Below are 17,068 nucleotides of genomic sequence, written 5' to 3' on the forward strand. Positions count from 1 at the left end.
GTTACTCAATGCAATTGAAGCACCATTACCATCGATCGATAGCACTGTCCTTCATGGACATGTTTTCAAATGAACTTTATAGATAATTGTAGAAGAAAGTATCAATATTTAGAAGACAGACCTTAAACCTTTTAAAGTAGATCGAACTACTTCCTTGTACCCCTTAAAGACAGACAAAATAAATCCCTAAAATATCCCCTTTCTTAACCAAAGAGATGCCTTCTATGAAATGCAGTCATCGATTCGTTCTAATGTTTCAAATGAGTTTCCATGCTTGTTGGACAGTGTAATCGATACGAAAATCATAGTCAAAATAGAATGGCCACTAAGTCAGTTAGCAAGAATGTTCGTCAACTAATTGTAAAATCAGTTTAGGCGCTATTTTCAATGGGCTCAAAAGCGAAAGCTGGTTGCGCGGAGAATTCACAATCAGCGGATATTAAATTTTTAAACAATATTCAGTTCGATAAAACCAAAATTTAGCGACTCGAAGTGTTCTTGGCGAAACTAAATACATAATCCTTCCTAATCATGGTTCAATTTCAAGGCAATTCAGGCTTATCGGGTGGTCAGTTTGCAGTTTTAATATATATAAACCAAATATTAACTTATATAATTATGAAAATGTAAAATTAAACCAAAAAAGAAAAAACACAAATACAGTGAACATTCTAAAACTCCAACTCTTCTATGTGACTTAATCGAAGTTTTGACAATACGAAATTGCAAATCGCAAACAATATTTAGTTCAAAGTTTAAAACAAACAAGTTTAAAAATCTATCAACTAGTTTAAACTAAATTGCATAAAATATATTTACACTTATTCAAATAAATCTGCGAACAAATCAAAAAATTTAATAATTTTAAACAAAATTAATTAATAAACTTAGTCAAACTTGACTTAATCAGTAATCTAATACTTAACTAAGCACTTACATATAATAAAATCATAAATATGTATTGGATAAATCTAGAAAATATATAATGTTATTCGATTTGAGACTTTTGATCCTAAGATTTTATATATTTTGGAAAATATCTTTAGCACTCGAATTCAATGACGGATTCAGCCAGTGAAAATAATATCTCATTTGATGCTTTTAAATTTTTAATAATTATAAAGTTATCTTCTCAAGAGGGGCAAAAAAAAGTCTTTCAATAAACATTAAAATTATCAAGCTCTAATTTAGCAATTTTTAGAAATTTTTTAAAAATTATTGATTTTATTTTCAAGTTAGAAGAGTGTCTTTGAATTTGCATTAAAATTTGTATAGCCAAAAACCATATTGAAAGTTATAACTTAAATGAAAATCGATTAAAAAAGATTCGACAAAAGTTAACTTCTTTTTTTTGTTACTCTATTGGTTATCTCCCTATTTTTTTCCAGCCTGTATTTTAACCAATTCCCAACTGAATTCAAAAAATTATACCTTAAATCAATTGTAGTCAGAGTAGAGAGAGAAAATCAGGGCCCGGGGGTAACCATGTTCGGGCCCATTACTTTCCTTCAAATATTTTAGACTGTGATGTATGGCGGGCCCGGGGGAAACCCATAAGTTTTAAAACTTATTGTTGATCAACATTTCAGTTATCATACATGGAGATGCATGAACTGCGCTCTGATAGGCATGGACGGTAGCTTTTGCTGGTCCTGCATTATGGCTAATCCAGCAATGCTCGAATTCCATTTTAAATTAGTGAATTTTCTTATTCCATTTGCCAGATCACATTCATATGGTCACCTTGGATAAGACTGGGAAGAAATCCTTTGGCATTTGCATTGTTCGTGGCGAGGTGAAGGACTCGCCGAATACCAAAACCACCGGCATATTCATCAAGGGCATTGTACCCGAAAGTCCAGCTCATTTGTGTGGCAAGTTAAAGGTTGGCGATCGTATACTATCGCTCAATGGCAAGGATGTGCGGCATTCCACCGAACAGGCGGTGATTGATCTCATCAAAGAGGCGGATTTCAAAATTGATTTGGAGATACAAACATTCGACAAGAGCGATGACCAGCAACAACAGCAGCAGCAGCAACAACAGAATAAGAATGATCCCAGAAGTAATGGTTATATGCAGGCCAAGAATAAATTCAATCAGGAACCCATGGCCAGCAATAATAATATGAGCGGATCTGGTGGCGGCGGAATGGGCATGAATCGGCAGACAACAATGCAAAAGCGGAATACAACGTTCACGGCCTCGGCACGAGCCAAACATATGTCACATGCCGATGAGGATGATGAGGATACGCGTGACATGACCGGACGCATACGTACGGAGGCAGGCAATGAGGTGGGTTCCATTATTGGAGACATTGAATCTTGATGTCAATTTGTTCAAATTCCTTTTACAGATTGATCGAGCCTCCGCCGGCAATTGCAAGTTGAATAAGCAGGAGAAGGATCGGGATAAGGAGCAGGAGGATGAGTTTGGCTATACGATGGGTTAGTTGTCCCTCTAAACAAATAAAAATTGCATTTCTAATGTTTGGTTTACAGCTAAAATTAACAAACGCTATAATATGATGAAGGATCTGCGTCGCGTAGAAATCCAGCGACCGGCAAACAAATCCCTCGGCATAGCCCTCGCTGGTCATAAAGACCGTCAGAAGATGGCCTGCTTTGTGGCCGGTGTAGATCCCAATGGTCTGTTGGCCAGTGTCGATGTGAAGCCCGGCGATGAGATAGTCGAAGTCAATGGCAATGTTCTCAAAAATCGCTGCCATCTCAATGCCTCGGCCATCTTTAAGAATTTGGATGGCGAGAAACTGGTGATGATTACATCCCGACGCAAACCCAACGACGAAGGCATGTGTGTGAAGCCCATTAAGAAGTTTCCCACATCCTCGGATGAGGCAAGTCGCAGCGGGGATCCACACGTTGGAACTACAATTAAATATAACATATTTTTATTATCATCATCTAGACCAAATTCCTTTTTGATCAATTCCCCAAAGCTCGCACTGTACAGGTGCGTAAGGAAGGCTTCTTGGGGATAATGATCATCTATGGCAAACATGTGGAGGTTGGCAATGGCATCTTCATTTCGGATTTGCGAGAAGGATCCAATGCAGAGTTAGCCGGCATTAAAGTGGGTGACATGGTGCTGGCAATTAATCAGGATGTTACGCTAGAATCCAACTATGACGATGTAAGTTCCATGTCCAAAAGTCCCTGCTAGGCATTGGCTGTGAATGTTTTTCTCCTTCCTCCAGGCATCTGGTTTACTTAAAAGAGCCGAGGGCGTTGTGACCATGATTTTACTAACACTTAAGGACGAAGAGGTCATTAAAAAAGAAAAGGAAGCGGAGGAAAAGAAAAAAGAAGGTAAGCCACAAAACTGGTCAAGAGGCCAGTAAGATAAACTGTTTGCTCAATAAAGAACACATCGAAATTTCTATTATTAAAATTTTACCACGTGCCAATTGGGTTACCAGTTCCACGTGCCACTCTTATTAAGATTATATCGGAAATTAGTTTTCTTCCCTTACATTTGCTCTTAGAATCTAATACAAATCTTTTGCAACATTTTAGAAGCCAAAAAAGAGGAAGAAAAGCCACAGGAACCAGCCACAGCCGAGATAAAACCTAATAAAAAGATATTAATTGAGGTAAAGGTGGAGAAGAAACCGCTGGGCGTCATAGTGACCGGCGGCAAGAACAACTATGTCAAGGTAAAACCTTTGATACAACGTGCTCCAGAGACAAACACTCCAAACAAGCAATCTTTTCCAGACTGGTTGTGTCATCACACACATCTATCCCGAAGGCGCCTTGGCCGCTGATAAACGTTTGCAGATATTCGATCACATTTGCGAAGTGAATGGAGTCCCAATACATTGCGAAAGCCTGACCACTCTTAAGGTGCATCAGTTATTCCATGTAACGTATGAAAAAACAGTCAATTTCACCGTATATCGTGCTGATCCGCCAGAAATGGAGAAGTTCAATGTGGATTTCATGAAGAAGGGCGGCAAGGAACTTGGTTTGTCCCTTTCGCCCAATGAAAAGGGTTGCACTATATCCGATATAGTAAGTGTAATTACCTTATATTAAAATGATTCACTATGATTTTTATCTCGTGTGCTGTTTTCCATTACAGGTTTCCGGCCAATATCCAGAAATTGACCACAAATTGCAGCGCGGCGATATTATAACCAAATTTAATGGCGATTCCCTCGAGGGTCTCACCTTCCCTGTATGCTATGCATTATTCAAGGGAGCCAATGGTAAAATTTCTATGGAGGTGACACGACCAAAGCCCACTCTACGCACTGAAGCACCCAAACCATAAGTGTGGAAAACTCGCGAACAATTTTTAAGTTTCAATAAAGAACAATTGATGCAGAAAACACGTATTGAAAAACAAACATATTTCCGTTTGGGGTTTTATTTCTGTTGTTGTTGTTGTGGTTTTTGATGGAGAACTACTACTTGCGCTTAGGCTATAGAGCTGGCATTCGATGCAATACGGGGCCACAAATCAGCGCATTCCTTGGCCACCGGTCCAGTGATGGCCGAGCCCTTCATTTCGCCCTTGTTATTCACAATTACCCCCGCATTGTCCTCAAAATATATAAAGACCCCGTCACGCCTTCTGAATGGTTTACGCTGCCGAATGACCACGGCAGGCATGACCTGTAATATATTAAAATGTGAAGCATTAGTCAAAGGCCTTTTCCATGTGTCTTACGAAAAAAAAATATATATTTACACACCTTCTTTCTCAACTCAGGTTTACCCTTCTTGACAGTGGCCACAAACATGTCACCTACACCAGCAGCCGGCAGACGGTTCAAACGACCACGAATACCATGGACAGCAATAACATACAGATTCTTGGCACCTATAATCAAACGAAAGGGAAATATTCCTTGAAGACAATTCACCGACTTGAATCATTTAATTTTATTTACCTGTGTTGTCAGCGCAGTTCATCACGGCGCCTACGGGCAAACCTAGCGAGATGCGGAATTTACCTCCGGCGGTACCACCACGTCCTAAAAAACGATAAACGCACAAATAATTAATTCATTCATTTGTCCAAAGCTTCAGCTTCACATTAGCACAATTTTTTCATTCGGATTAGTTGAAATAACGACGATTAAATTAGATTATTTTTTTAGTTTTTACCTCTCTTCGACATTTTGCGTCTTGTTTGGAACCGAAAGGAAGTAAAAAGAAAGAGCTAGTTCGCTAACACGAACCGCGGCCAACTTAACGTGATTTATTAAAGAACTAGTTATTGCTCGATTTTTAGCTCACGCAGTTTTGAGTAATAATCATCGGTTAGTCGACATTATCGGAGCAAAACCTATCGGTTAATCGACATTATCGGAGCAAAAACCTATCGATTATTATATCGACTACTAAACAAGCGATTATTATTTGGAACTAATTAAGCTTAATGTTGACCGCCATTTTCAACCCATTCCGAAAAGAAAAGTGAAATAGAAATTGTAAAATTACGCACAATGGACAACCACGGCCTCTTGAGTTTTGTTAAGAGGGTGATCCATTCTCTGGTAGTTTCGGCACCAGAAATTGTGACCATCGAAAGTTTGCATCGGGACTATGTAAAGAGGAAGGCACTGGAGTGCCCTATAGCAAGTTGGGATTTCGTGATCTGGAGAGTTTTTTGCGAAGTATAAGCGATACTGTAGTTGTAAGTCTTACATGCTCCCAAACGAACTGTAAAATAATGTCACTTTCAATCTTCAGGTTGTGGGCTACGGACGAATGGCCCGGGTCCTGGCGGTTTCTAAACCGAATACTGCACACATTCAGCAATTTGTGCAATGCCAAAAAAAACCAAGCAAAAAACCCAGGAGGTATGGTACAGGTAAACCAGCGTATTTCTACCCATCTCAACGGTCCAATCTGGTGTTTGTCAATGCCAAGCCTAGACCACCGCCACCGACTCCCATGAGCCAAACTATTAGATACTCATCCCAAGCGTGTGCCAATCAGAATATCTCGCAGTGGCACGATGTAGCTTATCAACGTTCTAGGCCTCAGGAATATCGTAACAATCAGGACCTCAATTCCTGCGAGGCTAAGAAACCATTCCCTGAACCCATTGAACATAAATCGGTGGCCATCGGCAATACCATTCAGGTTGAGAAGCCCATAATTAAATCCAATTCAATGGAGGCAATAAACGAATCCCTAAAAGAACTGACCGTTAAAGAAGCTATCGACAAAAATAAACTATCAAATGAGATCGAAGAAATGGCCAACTGGATTATTAATAACGATCAATTAAATGAAAATTCAAGCGAAGAAGACGAAGCTGAATTTCAGAATGATAATTGGTTTTCTAAAGACGATCACCAGAATGAATATTCACGCAGGGAATCAAATGTTCCGACTTATGATTGGCTTCCTACTAAAGTTCAGTCGAACAAAGATTCAAGCGAAATTCATAACGAAAGTTGGCTACCTAATGCAGATCAATTAAATAATGATTCAGATAAGGAAGTCCAGGAGAAGAAATCAATACATAATTGGCTTTTAAACAAATATCACCTAAAGAAAGATTCTAGTTGGGAGGAGCAGCCTGAAATCCAAATAAAGGAACATGCTCCGAATGCAGCGCCTCCAGATTTTGTTCTTTCGGACTATGAATCAACAGATGAGGGCATCGATGATGAGGATGCCATACCATCTTATGCTGTAGATGATCGTGTTATAAATGTATCATATCCCAGAACTGCTGTGCGCTCTGATTACATTTTACCTGAACCCAATTCACTCACATTACTTAAACTAGGAGATCGCATTCAAGTGCAACTGTTGGAGATTGATAATCCCCATAGCTTTCAGTTTTGGAATCTAAATAACACTTACCATGACTACATGGCCATGTTTAATAATATGCAGTAAGTTCCACGTATAAATGAAGGAATGGTTTATTTTATATAATTTCTTTTGTAACTTACATTCACTTCGTAGGAAAGCCTACAGTGCTTTCAACTCTACGGAATTTGTGATGCCACTTTTCCTAATCACCACGGGCCATCTTTGTGTTGTGCGCACAGCAGGTGGTTGGGAGCGTGCTCGTGTTGTTCACTACAAACCTGGCAATTTAGAGAATACTATTGAGGTCAAACTCATTGATACGGGTCACACTGCGTGTGTGAGTCCAAAAGAGGTTCATTATCTGCATGAAGATTTTGCCATATTGCCATCACAATGTTTCAGTGGACGTCTGGCCTATGTGAAACCCTGGAAGGGCTTAGCCTGGTCAGCCGAAGCTGTACAAACATTTTTTGATCAGGTTAACCATCGCGCCCTATTTGCCAAAGTAGAGCACATCGAGGTGAGTCTCTTTTTAGTTATTTAAAGCATTTAAAAAACATAGTTTCAAACTAAATTGTTGTTTTTAAGATCACTTAGAACTTATACAAATGTGGAATAGAACTCGTTAGAAAGTTCAATTGACATGTGGATGCTTTCTTCTGTTCAGAATTTATAATGTCTCATATGCGAGATTATTAAAATTGAAAAAGATTCAAGATGCAAATTAATATCCAAGCTTAAAATTAATAATAATATGTATTAATTTTTGGAAAGTGTTGCACTTTTAGACCTTTCATCTCAATAATTAATTAGTTTAACTATTGACTATAGTAACTCAATTCCCATGCTTATACTTATACATTATTGTAAAGGCAAATCGATATAGCCATGTTCCTCTTTACTTCACGACCTAAATTAGAAAACTACTGTAATGAAACTATTTTGAAACACGTCGGAAAGGATAGGATCACTATTATATATAGATACAGAGCTGCTAGAGAAATCATCGATCGACAAGAGGCCTACTTTTTTTGAGAAATATCTTACAATCGGTAGAAATATGGAAAAAAATATTACTAAAATAGGCTTAGTGAGAAATTCCTCTTAATATGCCCTTTGCAGACTTCTATTAATTTTGTAAATCTTTAAATAGCAAAGTATGTACTTATATATAATATTCTCTAATAACCCACAGGAGGATACTTTCTACTTGGTGTTGCTTGATCCTGATACCAAAATGGAGAAGCGAACGAAAAATATCAATCTAAGAATGATTGAGAGTGGCTGGGCCCGTCGCTGTTATTCGCCATGAAGTATTCAATACTTTTAGTATTCAGAAAAAATTTTTTTTTTTTTTTTTCTAAGTTCTTTGACAATAATTAGATAATATTATCATAATCGAATATGGAATTTCATGAGTTTAGTTCGACATTTATTTCCGCTCTCTTGGAATAAAACAATTTTTGTTTGTTTACTTTTTTTATTTTTAAGGCAAACGCTGTCCTTCTGCTTTTTCATTTTTATTTTCTTTTGTTTTGTTTTTTTTTTTTTTTTTTGTAGTTTACGTGTAATAAAATACTAAGTTTAAATAAATGTTTTTCACAAAAAGTTGTTCTTTTGTGTCCTAAAGAAACAAAAAAAAAAAAACAAAAAACAGAAACAAATAGCTGGCAACAGAAGGAAAAAGGAAATTATAGAATAATAATCATTATTTTTGTTGTTTTAGTTTTTTAGTTGTTTTGTTTTGTTTTGTTTTTTTTTGTAAGAACAATTCCCTATAAAAGACAACATTATCTATATAAGTTTTGTTGTTGTTGTTGTATATATGCTTGTTGGTATGTAGTGTATATTTCTGTGTTTGTGTGTGTGTGTGTATATATGCATGTTGTCTGAGGTTTTTCTACTACTTTTTTTTTTTTTTTTTTTTGTTTTTCTTTTATTTTGTCAGTGAGTGAGAGTTAGTGTAGAGTGTGAGAAACTAATAGTTCCAACTACTAATGCTCAATTTGTTAAATTTGCTTAAATATTTGTTGTTGTTGTCATGTTGTTGTTGTTGCTGTTAATGTTTGTTGGTTGTTGTTGTTGTTGTTGTTGCCACAGTATGCCAGGCGATATTTAAATATGCTATATAATCGCAATAATACATAATTCTTGTTGCTTTCGAGTACATAATAGCTATACATATGTATCATATGTCTTTATGTACATATGTATGTGTGGGTGTGTGTGTGTGTGAGTGTGTCTGTGTTGGGTGGGTGTATCTGTTTCTGGATGTTGTTGTTGTAGTAGGTCCATAGGACTAACACCTCTACATGTAGCAATTGAAAAGTCTATTCACTTCGTTATCGTTACAATATTTGTTGTTTTGTTTTCTTTTTTTGGGCATAAAACTTATGTTTATATTGATGTTTGTCTGTCTGTCTGTTTGTTGCATGTATGAGTGGTTTGTCTGTCTGTTTGTTTGTTTGTTTCTTGTAACGGCTTTTTTTCTATGGCTTTGTCTGTGTTCTTGTTTTTTTTTTTCTTTTTTTGTATTTTTTTTTTTTTTGTTTTGTTTTCCATTTTTTTTGTGTTTTTTTCGATTCTTATATTAAAGTTCATCACAGTTAGCGGAGCTGAAATTATGAATAATTATTGAGGACATTTCTTGTATTTTTTTTGTCGTTTTTCTTTTTCTTCTCTTTTTCGTGTAATTTTTTTTTTTTTTTATAATTGGGGTTTTTTTTTTTTAATTTTCATTTCATTTTTAATTGGTTTTTTTCTACTAAATCGCAATTGCATATATAGAGTGTCTACCATAAATTGATTCTTGGGGGGTTTCTTTCACTAAATTATTATATACGCATGTGTATGTGTTTGTGTGTGTCTGTGTGTGTACTTGAGTAGTGTGTGTGTGTGTCTGTGTTGGTAGTGCTGGCCAAGCTCCACTCAAATGCTTGACCTATGTCCATTGCTGTCCGTCCATCTGTGTCCTCAGTGTCATGGAGTATTGCCCTCGAATAGAGCTCGAAACTCCCCGCTCTTTGGCCTTGGCAGACCTTCGCGTATCGTTTGCACCGGCTCAGCAATGCTCGACTCTGACCCATGCAGTAAATTCTCCTTGAGATCCATGTCACTACAACACGAAACGAAATTAAGGCCAAGGTAAAAATAAAACGCTTAAGGACAATGTATTATGTATGATGGCTTACTCATCTTTGCAGTCATCGGCCTCGGCGGCCAATGCATTGACCACGGCCGTAATTGTATTCGATTCTGGATTGCTTAATTGTTCATCCTTTTGTTGCATTATATTTGGATTCTTGCCAATCTTGTTTAACCGCTCGGCGGCCACAGTCTCCATGGTCTTGCGCATTAATGGATATTGATCCAATACACAATTGAAATGATCCACGCTCAATGAGAATAGATTGCAATAGGTTTCGGCTCGCACGCTGGCCACACGACGCGCATTGGTCAGCAGACAGATCTCACCAAAGTAAGACCCATCCGAAAGCGAGGTGGCCACCTAAGATAGAAAAAACCATGAGAAATTTCAATGTAAGTTGCCTAAAGACAAAACTTTCGCGACTCACCTCGCCATTGGCCATGACAATGTCCACAACGCCCTCCTGTATGAAGTACATTTTGGTACCGATCGTGCCCTCTTTTATGATAATATCACCTAAAAAAGTAAACAAATAAAATGTGTTCTTTATACTATTAAAATTTCAAAAATTATGTGATTCACCTGGTTGGAAAACTTCGTATTTCAGTTTGGTAACTACATCGGAAACAAAATTCGAATCGGCATTAGCAAAAAAAGGCACTGAAGCCACGAGGGATCTGTCAATGAATATTGAAAAATATTAATTAATATTTTACATTGAAATATGTAAATGTGTATATAAATGGTGCTTATAGTTAAGGATTGTGCAGTTATTGTTTTAGGTATACCACATGAAGTTGGACCATATTAATATGTATGTAAGTCAACAATCCCAATAAATATATAAAGTAGTTACGATATTACAAAACAACAACAGATTAAACAGATGATATACATATATGTATAAGCCATAATATATCGAGTTCAAAATCGCCCACCTGCAATTGTAGTTGATGACATCCTCGCGCAATTTCTCGCTCAACTCGCCAAGTATCAATTCTTCATCGAAGAATTTACCCTGGTACCGATGTTCGAAATATTCCGTAATCCGCTGACGCATGTCACGCGGCAATTTACGATAGGCCATATACTCTTCCACCTGTTTGACCTTCTCCCGATATTGCCGACGACTGGAGTCCAAGCTCTGTATGAGATTGGTCGCATGACCAAGGAACAATGCATAACATGTGGCACCCGATATCATGGATAGCATAGTTAGCCACATGTCTGTTAAGGATTGTGGAGGAAATCTAGAAAATAACCACAAGAACCAAAATGTTTTAATGAGACAAATTTGTTTAGTAGGCATCATTTTACTTACCTGCCGTAACCTATGCACAGCATATGCGACATGGCCTTGAATAATGCCCAGGAATATTGCTCTAGCCAATAGGATTCCTATTTCATAGAAAATTCATTTATTAGCACTTAAAAAATATTCAATTTTATTTGTTGTGCGTTTCTTCCTTATGCTTAATATTGACTCTATATCAAGATGATGTGTCTTCTAGCAAGTCTTTGGCTAATGTTTCTATTGTCCATTTATATCACGAAAACTGAATTGAAACTGTTTCCTCTTTTAATTTCTACTAAAATATTTAAGGTAATTTTATATCGTTTATCATTTTAAAATCGTTTGGCCTTTGTATTCAGAATTTTTAATATTTTTTGCTGTTGTTAGGCTTTTCCTTAAAAAGTTTAAAGTTGACTGCATAGGCACTGTAGTAACAAAGATGGATCTAAGGATAATTGCCCAAAAGGATGTAATGACTTTAAATCTCTTTTTTGAACAAAGTTCCCCCACTTCGCAGTCCTAGATCCGCGTAAGTATCTAACTATTTAGTTAGTTGCCATAGCTACTTAAAACTAAGGCATTCAGTCCTGATGTCGTGTCCTTTTAAGTCCTTGAAATATCCTTCATAATATTGTAAAAAATTTCGTAGATTTGCTTACTACTTTCGCAATCTTTTTGTCGTTTTCTGGCAAAAGACTTGTCAACTAAATATTACGCATACGCAGTATGTACCAGCCAAAAAAATTTCATTCTATGTTGCATTTTCTCCTTCTAAATGAGTTCACTTTCTGATCATAAATATGTTGGAAGACAAGGTTACTCTAGCCAAAAAGTCCCTTGATAAGTTTTGTAATTAATTTTGACTACTTTTCGAGTCACAGTTGTTTGTTAGTTAATACGTTAGTCTTTAAGTTATTCCATTGATTAATCTCAAACTTGAATTAATTACTCTTAACTACTTTGAAACATCTTCAGTTTTGAGTGAAAATGATCGCATTTCTCCATTTGGGGGGAATTGCTTTGATAAACCTACCTGCAATTCATTGATGGATACCCAAGAATTCGAAGGAAAACCCTGCAACATTGGCACTAAGAACTGTAGACAACCGCTCCAATGTCCAATCAAGAGCATCATGCAAATTAAATTGAAGATCCTCATGAAAACCGAGGCCATATTGAGGAACTGTAATGCCAGAATTATCAATCAAATCAAATTGTATAAACAATAAAAATCCCAGCACCATGTATTAGTGTGTGTTTGTGTGTAGAGTCTTTAGTGTGTGTGTATGCTTATTGTGTCTTTGTGTGTGTTTGTCTGCGTGTGTATGTGTGTGTGTGACCAAAATGTTGTTTCCAAGAATTAAAAACCCAACAGAAATAACAACAAACTCATGGTGGGAACTCTTTTTTAACGTCATTTCTTTTTTTTGTGTGTGTGTGTGTGTTGACTACCATTAATTAAATGAAACATTAAATTATAAGTAACTAATTAGTTTTTGGTTTATTATTTTTGCAATGCCAATGAAAGCAACTAAAAGACCACAGCCATCAATATTATAAGAAATAGTAAAAGATAAACTAAAAAAGAGAAAAGAAAGTTGGAATAAATTTTGTAAACAATTTATAAATTTTTCTTTTCGTTCTATCGCATTGAACTAACAATCCAAATAAAAACGGAATTGAAATAAATTTAGATTAAGGTAGATTTTTGTGTACAAAAAAAAAAAGAAGGAAAAAGATAATCTAAATGTTTAGGCATTACATTAGTGTATAACCTGAGCAATCAAATTGAAAATTCAAACCATTTTCTACAGTTGATGTTGTTATTTTTTTATTTGTTGTTGTTGTTGTGCAAAAAAATCAGCTGATATAGCTAGAATTTGATATATATATATATATTACAAGTGCTCATCTTTACTTTTGTTTGTTCTGTTGTTGTTGTTGTTGTTGTTATTGTATATGGACACTAAAGCCGTTCAAACGTTCAAATTATTTTACAATAAAAGCATTTGTTTGTTCTTTCTCCCATAATTAGTGCTAAGTTGTTGTTGTTGTTGTTTTTTTTTTTCTGTACAATTCGAACAAACAAACAAACGAACTAACAAACAAAAATCAAACATAAAAAAAGAAATCAACTTAAATGGAGCAATAGAGAAACAGAGTGAGAGCAAGAGACAGAGAGAGAAAGAGAGAATTGGTTGCATACAAGAAATCTGTTTTCTCTGTTCCGCATGTGTGTGTGTATGTTTGGCCAACGGGCTCACAAAAATAAAACCAAGAAAACCAAAATTGGTAGAAAAAGTTTTTAAGCGCGTGCCTCAAAATAATATATTCACAATCAGACTTAGAAAGAAGAAGAAAGATTGACCCATTTTACATAACTCTGAACTTTATTTCTTCTATTTGCTGAAATCTTTTGTACAAAAACCAAAACAAAAAACAATATGAACCAAAGTTAATAAACAAACCAAAACCGCATAAACAAAACCCATGAAGAACATACAAAAAGTTCACAAACAAAAAACAATAAAAACAACAAAACTTAAAATACAAAAAAAAAGAGACTGGTCGAGCATATAGAACTGGATATCAGATTTCCTTTAAATTTAAGCAACAGATTTTACAGTAGCATTAATAAAAAAAAGATTCTACAATTTGTTTATGGTCTACAGAGAATGAATTGACTTTTTAGAAAGGGCAATAAACTTTGTTTTAAGCAAACTTAATCTCTTAGTTTTGCTTAAAAGTTTCAATTATAATATTAAGTAGCTTATTGATTCAGTATTTAGATTATCATTTGCTTGAGTCAGCATTAAAATGCCAAATTAGTTATGTCGAACTCTAGGATTTAAATAGGCAAACCAAACTCACTTAGAATTCGAATAGAACCTTATGAAGAACAAAAGGAATATAAGACATTACTTGAAAAAAGGTTTGGTTAAGAAAACAGTTTCGAAATTTCAAATATATCTACGAATAGACCTAGACCTAGATCTGCCAATGATATCCATTTATTGGATATAATGCAATAACTGGGAAAAATTGAAATTAGGTCTTCATGAAAGTCGAAATCCAAAAAGAATATTAGAAATGTTATGAGACAGAAAATGTAAATTCATCAATCAAAAACAAAAGCAAAGAGTCGTATGACCTAATATTAAATTAAGAAACTCGATGAAAATTATAAAAAATATTTTATAGCCAAAATTTAATATTTTCTTGGTCACTTATTGCTGACCTGAAATCTCTGCAAAAATAGACTTAAACTTTAAAGAATGTTATTAGAAAAATGATGTCCAGTTCTTGCAAATGACCTTAGGATTAAAATTGTTGAGCAGAATAGAGTAGAGAGTAAGTAAATAGTAAGAAATAGGAGCAATAAAGCGCGTTTAGGCCAACAAAAATTGAAGGGGGCCAAACAAAAGCAGAAAAGCATCATCAATGTCAATCAAAACGCAAAGATTAGGTGTGTGTGTGTGTGTGTGTGTGGGTGGGTTGGTGGGTGGTAGATGGTGTATATGAAACAAACAAAACCAATTAAATCAAACGAAACAAAACGAAAAAATCGAGAATATACACAATAAGCGATTTGGTTGGCAGTTGGCCCCAAAATGTATGCTATAGAAATTACGTTTCAACTTTTGAGTTTTTTTTTTTGTTAGAACAAGTAAAGTTTTTTTTTTTTTTTTGTTGTAGTTGTTGTAAGTATAGTAACTAAATAATATAAATAGTTATAGATTTATATATATATAGTACAGTATTTGTGTTCGTGTTCGATGTTGACCGATGTTTCATATAAATTTATTTTATTTTTTTGAAGTAATTTAAAGCAAAAGCTTACAAATCGATCAAACAATCGATTGAGTGTGTTTTTCTTTAAAAGTGAAAGGCAATTTCAAAAACTAAGGGGAAAATTTAAGTTTAAATAGATTTATTAATAATTTGTGATTCACTTATTTGTTCCGCTTAGTTTTTTAGCCTTCTTTTTATTGTTCATAATACCAGTGTGCAGCAGAAGCTTACGGCAAAAGCAATACGTTCAATACGATTCCGAAAGCAGCAATAGCAGCAACCTGTTGTGCAGTTTTACATGGTTTAAGTTGATGCTGCTGCCCCCGATATTAATATACCGACTTAGTTTAGTAATTGGGTTAAACTATGTATGGACTTCAAAAACCCATTGCCTTGTTTGATTCTCTTAGTAACCTGAGTCACAGTTCCGGTTCGATTTATTCTCAGTCACACGGACACGCTCTCACACACACACCCACACACACATAGAATTGTTTGAAAAATAAATGAAGAAATGGAAAAAGAAAACCCCAGCTATTCTGTGGTCTCAGAGCAAATTTGTAGAAATAGTTGAAAAATTTGTTTGTTTTTTTTTTTTAGTTAATCATGCCCATCATGCATGGAATCTACAGCAAACTATCTGCGAATAAATCCTACATTTTATTTTAGGCATAAATATATACAAGATATGTCTAACTATTATACTTTAAATTTGTTGTTCATATATCACATGGCACAGATTTGTGTGAAGATAGCAATTAAAATAAAACTTTGTTACTTCATACCGAAGAATATACAATTCTGTGTGTGTGTGTGGTTGTGTGGGTGTCGGAGTGTGTTGCTGTCAGTAGGTGTGTCTGTAAATGTATGCTCTTTAGTTAAAACCAGGAAATGCAATAGCAAATTATTAAGCTATGGCTAAGGAATATTGGCTCAGTTTGTTTGCAAATTCATTAAAATTCAAATATATGTATGACATCACATCTTTAGATAAGTTGGATATAGGACAGCTCAATTTTTACTAAAAATATTTGAAAATCTTCAAGTTTGAGATAAAAGATTAAAGAATAGATTAAAGTTTGTGACTGCTTAAGGAAAATTTTTTATCAAGCGAAATTTCCTTATGCAAAGGGAGCATTAAGGGGTAATGAGAAGGCAAATGTGTCCTTAAACTTGTAAATCCTTGACTATTATAGAATTAGTATTGCCCTTAAGCTTTTATCTAAGATTATATAAAAACTTGTGGATCAACTTAAGGAGAGCCACCTTAGAGATGGTTTTTTAAGAACAAATTCAAAATTAGAAAGGATTCTATAAAGATTTGGTTTGCCAGAGAGTCTTTAAGAACTGAATTCAAAAGATCATTTTCAAAATTAGAAATTGTTCAAAACTTGTCCAAAAAGTTATTCATATTAATCTTAGATTAGACAAAAGGAAAATAAAACAAAATCGATCTATTTCGATAACATTTTCGCCTAACAGTTAAGCTCCAACATTTTGAATTATGTTGGCAGCCTCTGATGCCTTTTGATGATCTACTAAAGGAAATCGATAACATTTTTAGTTGACTTTTGTCAAGTTTTTGTTGATCTATTGTTGCATTTCCTGGTTAATACCCAAAATAGCTACTGTCAATTTGTTGTTGTTTGTGTGTGTGTTTTTTTTTTCGTTGTTAGACCTAAGCTGAATTTGTTTTTGTTTCATTTTTATGCAACAAATTAAGAATATAAACTGATATATACTTATGTTGTATGTATAAAAAAGGCAATCTCAGAAAATTTACAGAACGTACGAACGAACATTAAAATCAAGCAAAACATGATCAACGAACAATCGAACGAACGAACGAACGAACGAAATTATGCACTAAAACTCAATTGTTGTTTTTTAATTGTATTGTCCATTCCTCAAATGTGAGTTATGTATTTTTTTTTAATTTTAATAATCAATCAAGGCTTTTTGTTTTTGTTTTAAATTATTTGAATTTTTTTTTTTTTTTTGTTGTTGGTGTTTTAATTTGTTTTGTT

General features: G+C 34.9%; 4 protein-coding genes across 15 annotated transcripts in view; 2 read left to right on the forward strand and 2 right to left on the reverse strand.

The window, feature by feature from the left end:
- The first annotated feature begins 375 nt into the window (after positions 1–375).
- Positions 376–4,376, forward strand: inaD (inactivation no afterpotential D). Its single transcript, XM_068290117.1, has 9 exons — positions 376–568; positions 1,725–2,299; positions 2,361–2,451; positions 2,506–2,861; positions 2,933–3,157; positions 3,222–3,333; positions 3,541–3,680; positions 3,742–4,038; positions 4,109–4,376. Exons 1-9 carry the CDS (start codon positions 532–534, stop codon positions 4,298–4,300), a joined length of 2,025 nt encoding a protein of 674 aa, XP_068146218.1. The 5' UTR covers positions 376–531; the 3' UTR covers positions 4,301–4,376.
- RpL23 (ribosomal protein L23) lies at positions 4,363–5,211 on the reverse strand. The gene is made up of 4 exons (XM_068290119.1): positions 5,140–5,211; positions 4,923–5,006; positions 4,725–4,852; positions 4,363–4,644 (listed from the first exon to the last, which is right to left on the reverse strand). Exons 1-4 carry the CDS (start codon positions 5,150–5,152, stop codon positions 4,447–4,449), a joined length of 423 nt encoding a protein of 140 aa, XP_068146220.1. The 5' UTR covers positions 5,153–5,211; the 3' UTR covers positions 4,363–4,446.
- A 177-nt stretch (positions 5,212–5,388) lies between these two features.
- Positions 5,389–8,290, forward strand: tej (tejas). The gene is given in 5 exon segments (XM_068289585.1): positions 5,389–5,580; positions 5,583–5,671; positions 5,728–6,887; positions 6,961–7,327; positions 8,003–8,290. Coding segments are annotated over 5 exon segments (1,833 nt in total). The 5' UTR covers positions 5,389–5,480; the 3' UTR covers positions 8,120–8,290.
- A 531-nt stretch (positions 8,291–8,821) lies between these two features.
- Positions 8,822–17,068, reverse strand: part of Ih (hyperpolarization activated cyclic nucleotide gated potassium channel Ih) — a 32,012-nt gene continuing 23,765 nt past the window's right edge. For all 12 annotated transcript variants that reach the window (XM_068291543.1, XM_068291544.1, XM_068291541.1 and 9 more), the window contains 7 exons: positions 12,283–12,432; positions 11,277–11,353; positions 10,894–11,205; positions 10,538–10,632; positions 10,383–10,471; positions 9,999–10,315; positions 8,822–9,922 (listed from right to left, as the gene is read on the reverse strand). In XM_068291543.1, the coding sequence (XP_068147644.1) occupies positions 9,787–9,922; positions 9,999–10,315; positions 10,383–10,471; positions 10,538–10,632; positions 10,894–11,205; positions 11,277–11,353; positions 12,283–12,432 (1,176 nt within the window). In that variant the 3' untranslated portion in view covers positions 8,822–9,786. The remainder of the gene's footprint in view (positions 9,923–9,998; positions 10,316–10,382; positions 10,472–10,537; positions 10,633–10,893; positions 11,206–11,276; positions 11,354–12,282; positions 12,433–17,068) is intronic.

Source organism: Drosophila tropicalis, unplaced genomic scaffold (genome assembly GCF_018151085.1).
Source record: "Drosophila tropicalis isolate 14030-0801.00 unplaced genomic scaffold, ASM1815108v1 contig_593, whole genome shotgun sequence".
NCBI classification, from domain to species: Eukaryota; Metazoa; Arthropoda; class Insecta; order Diptera; family Drosophilidae; genus Drosophila; species Drosophila tropicalis.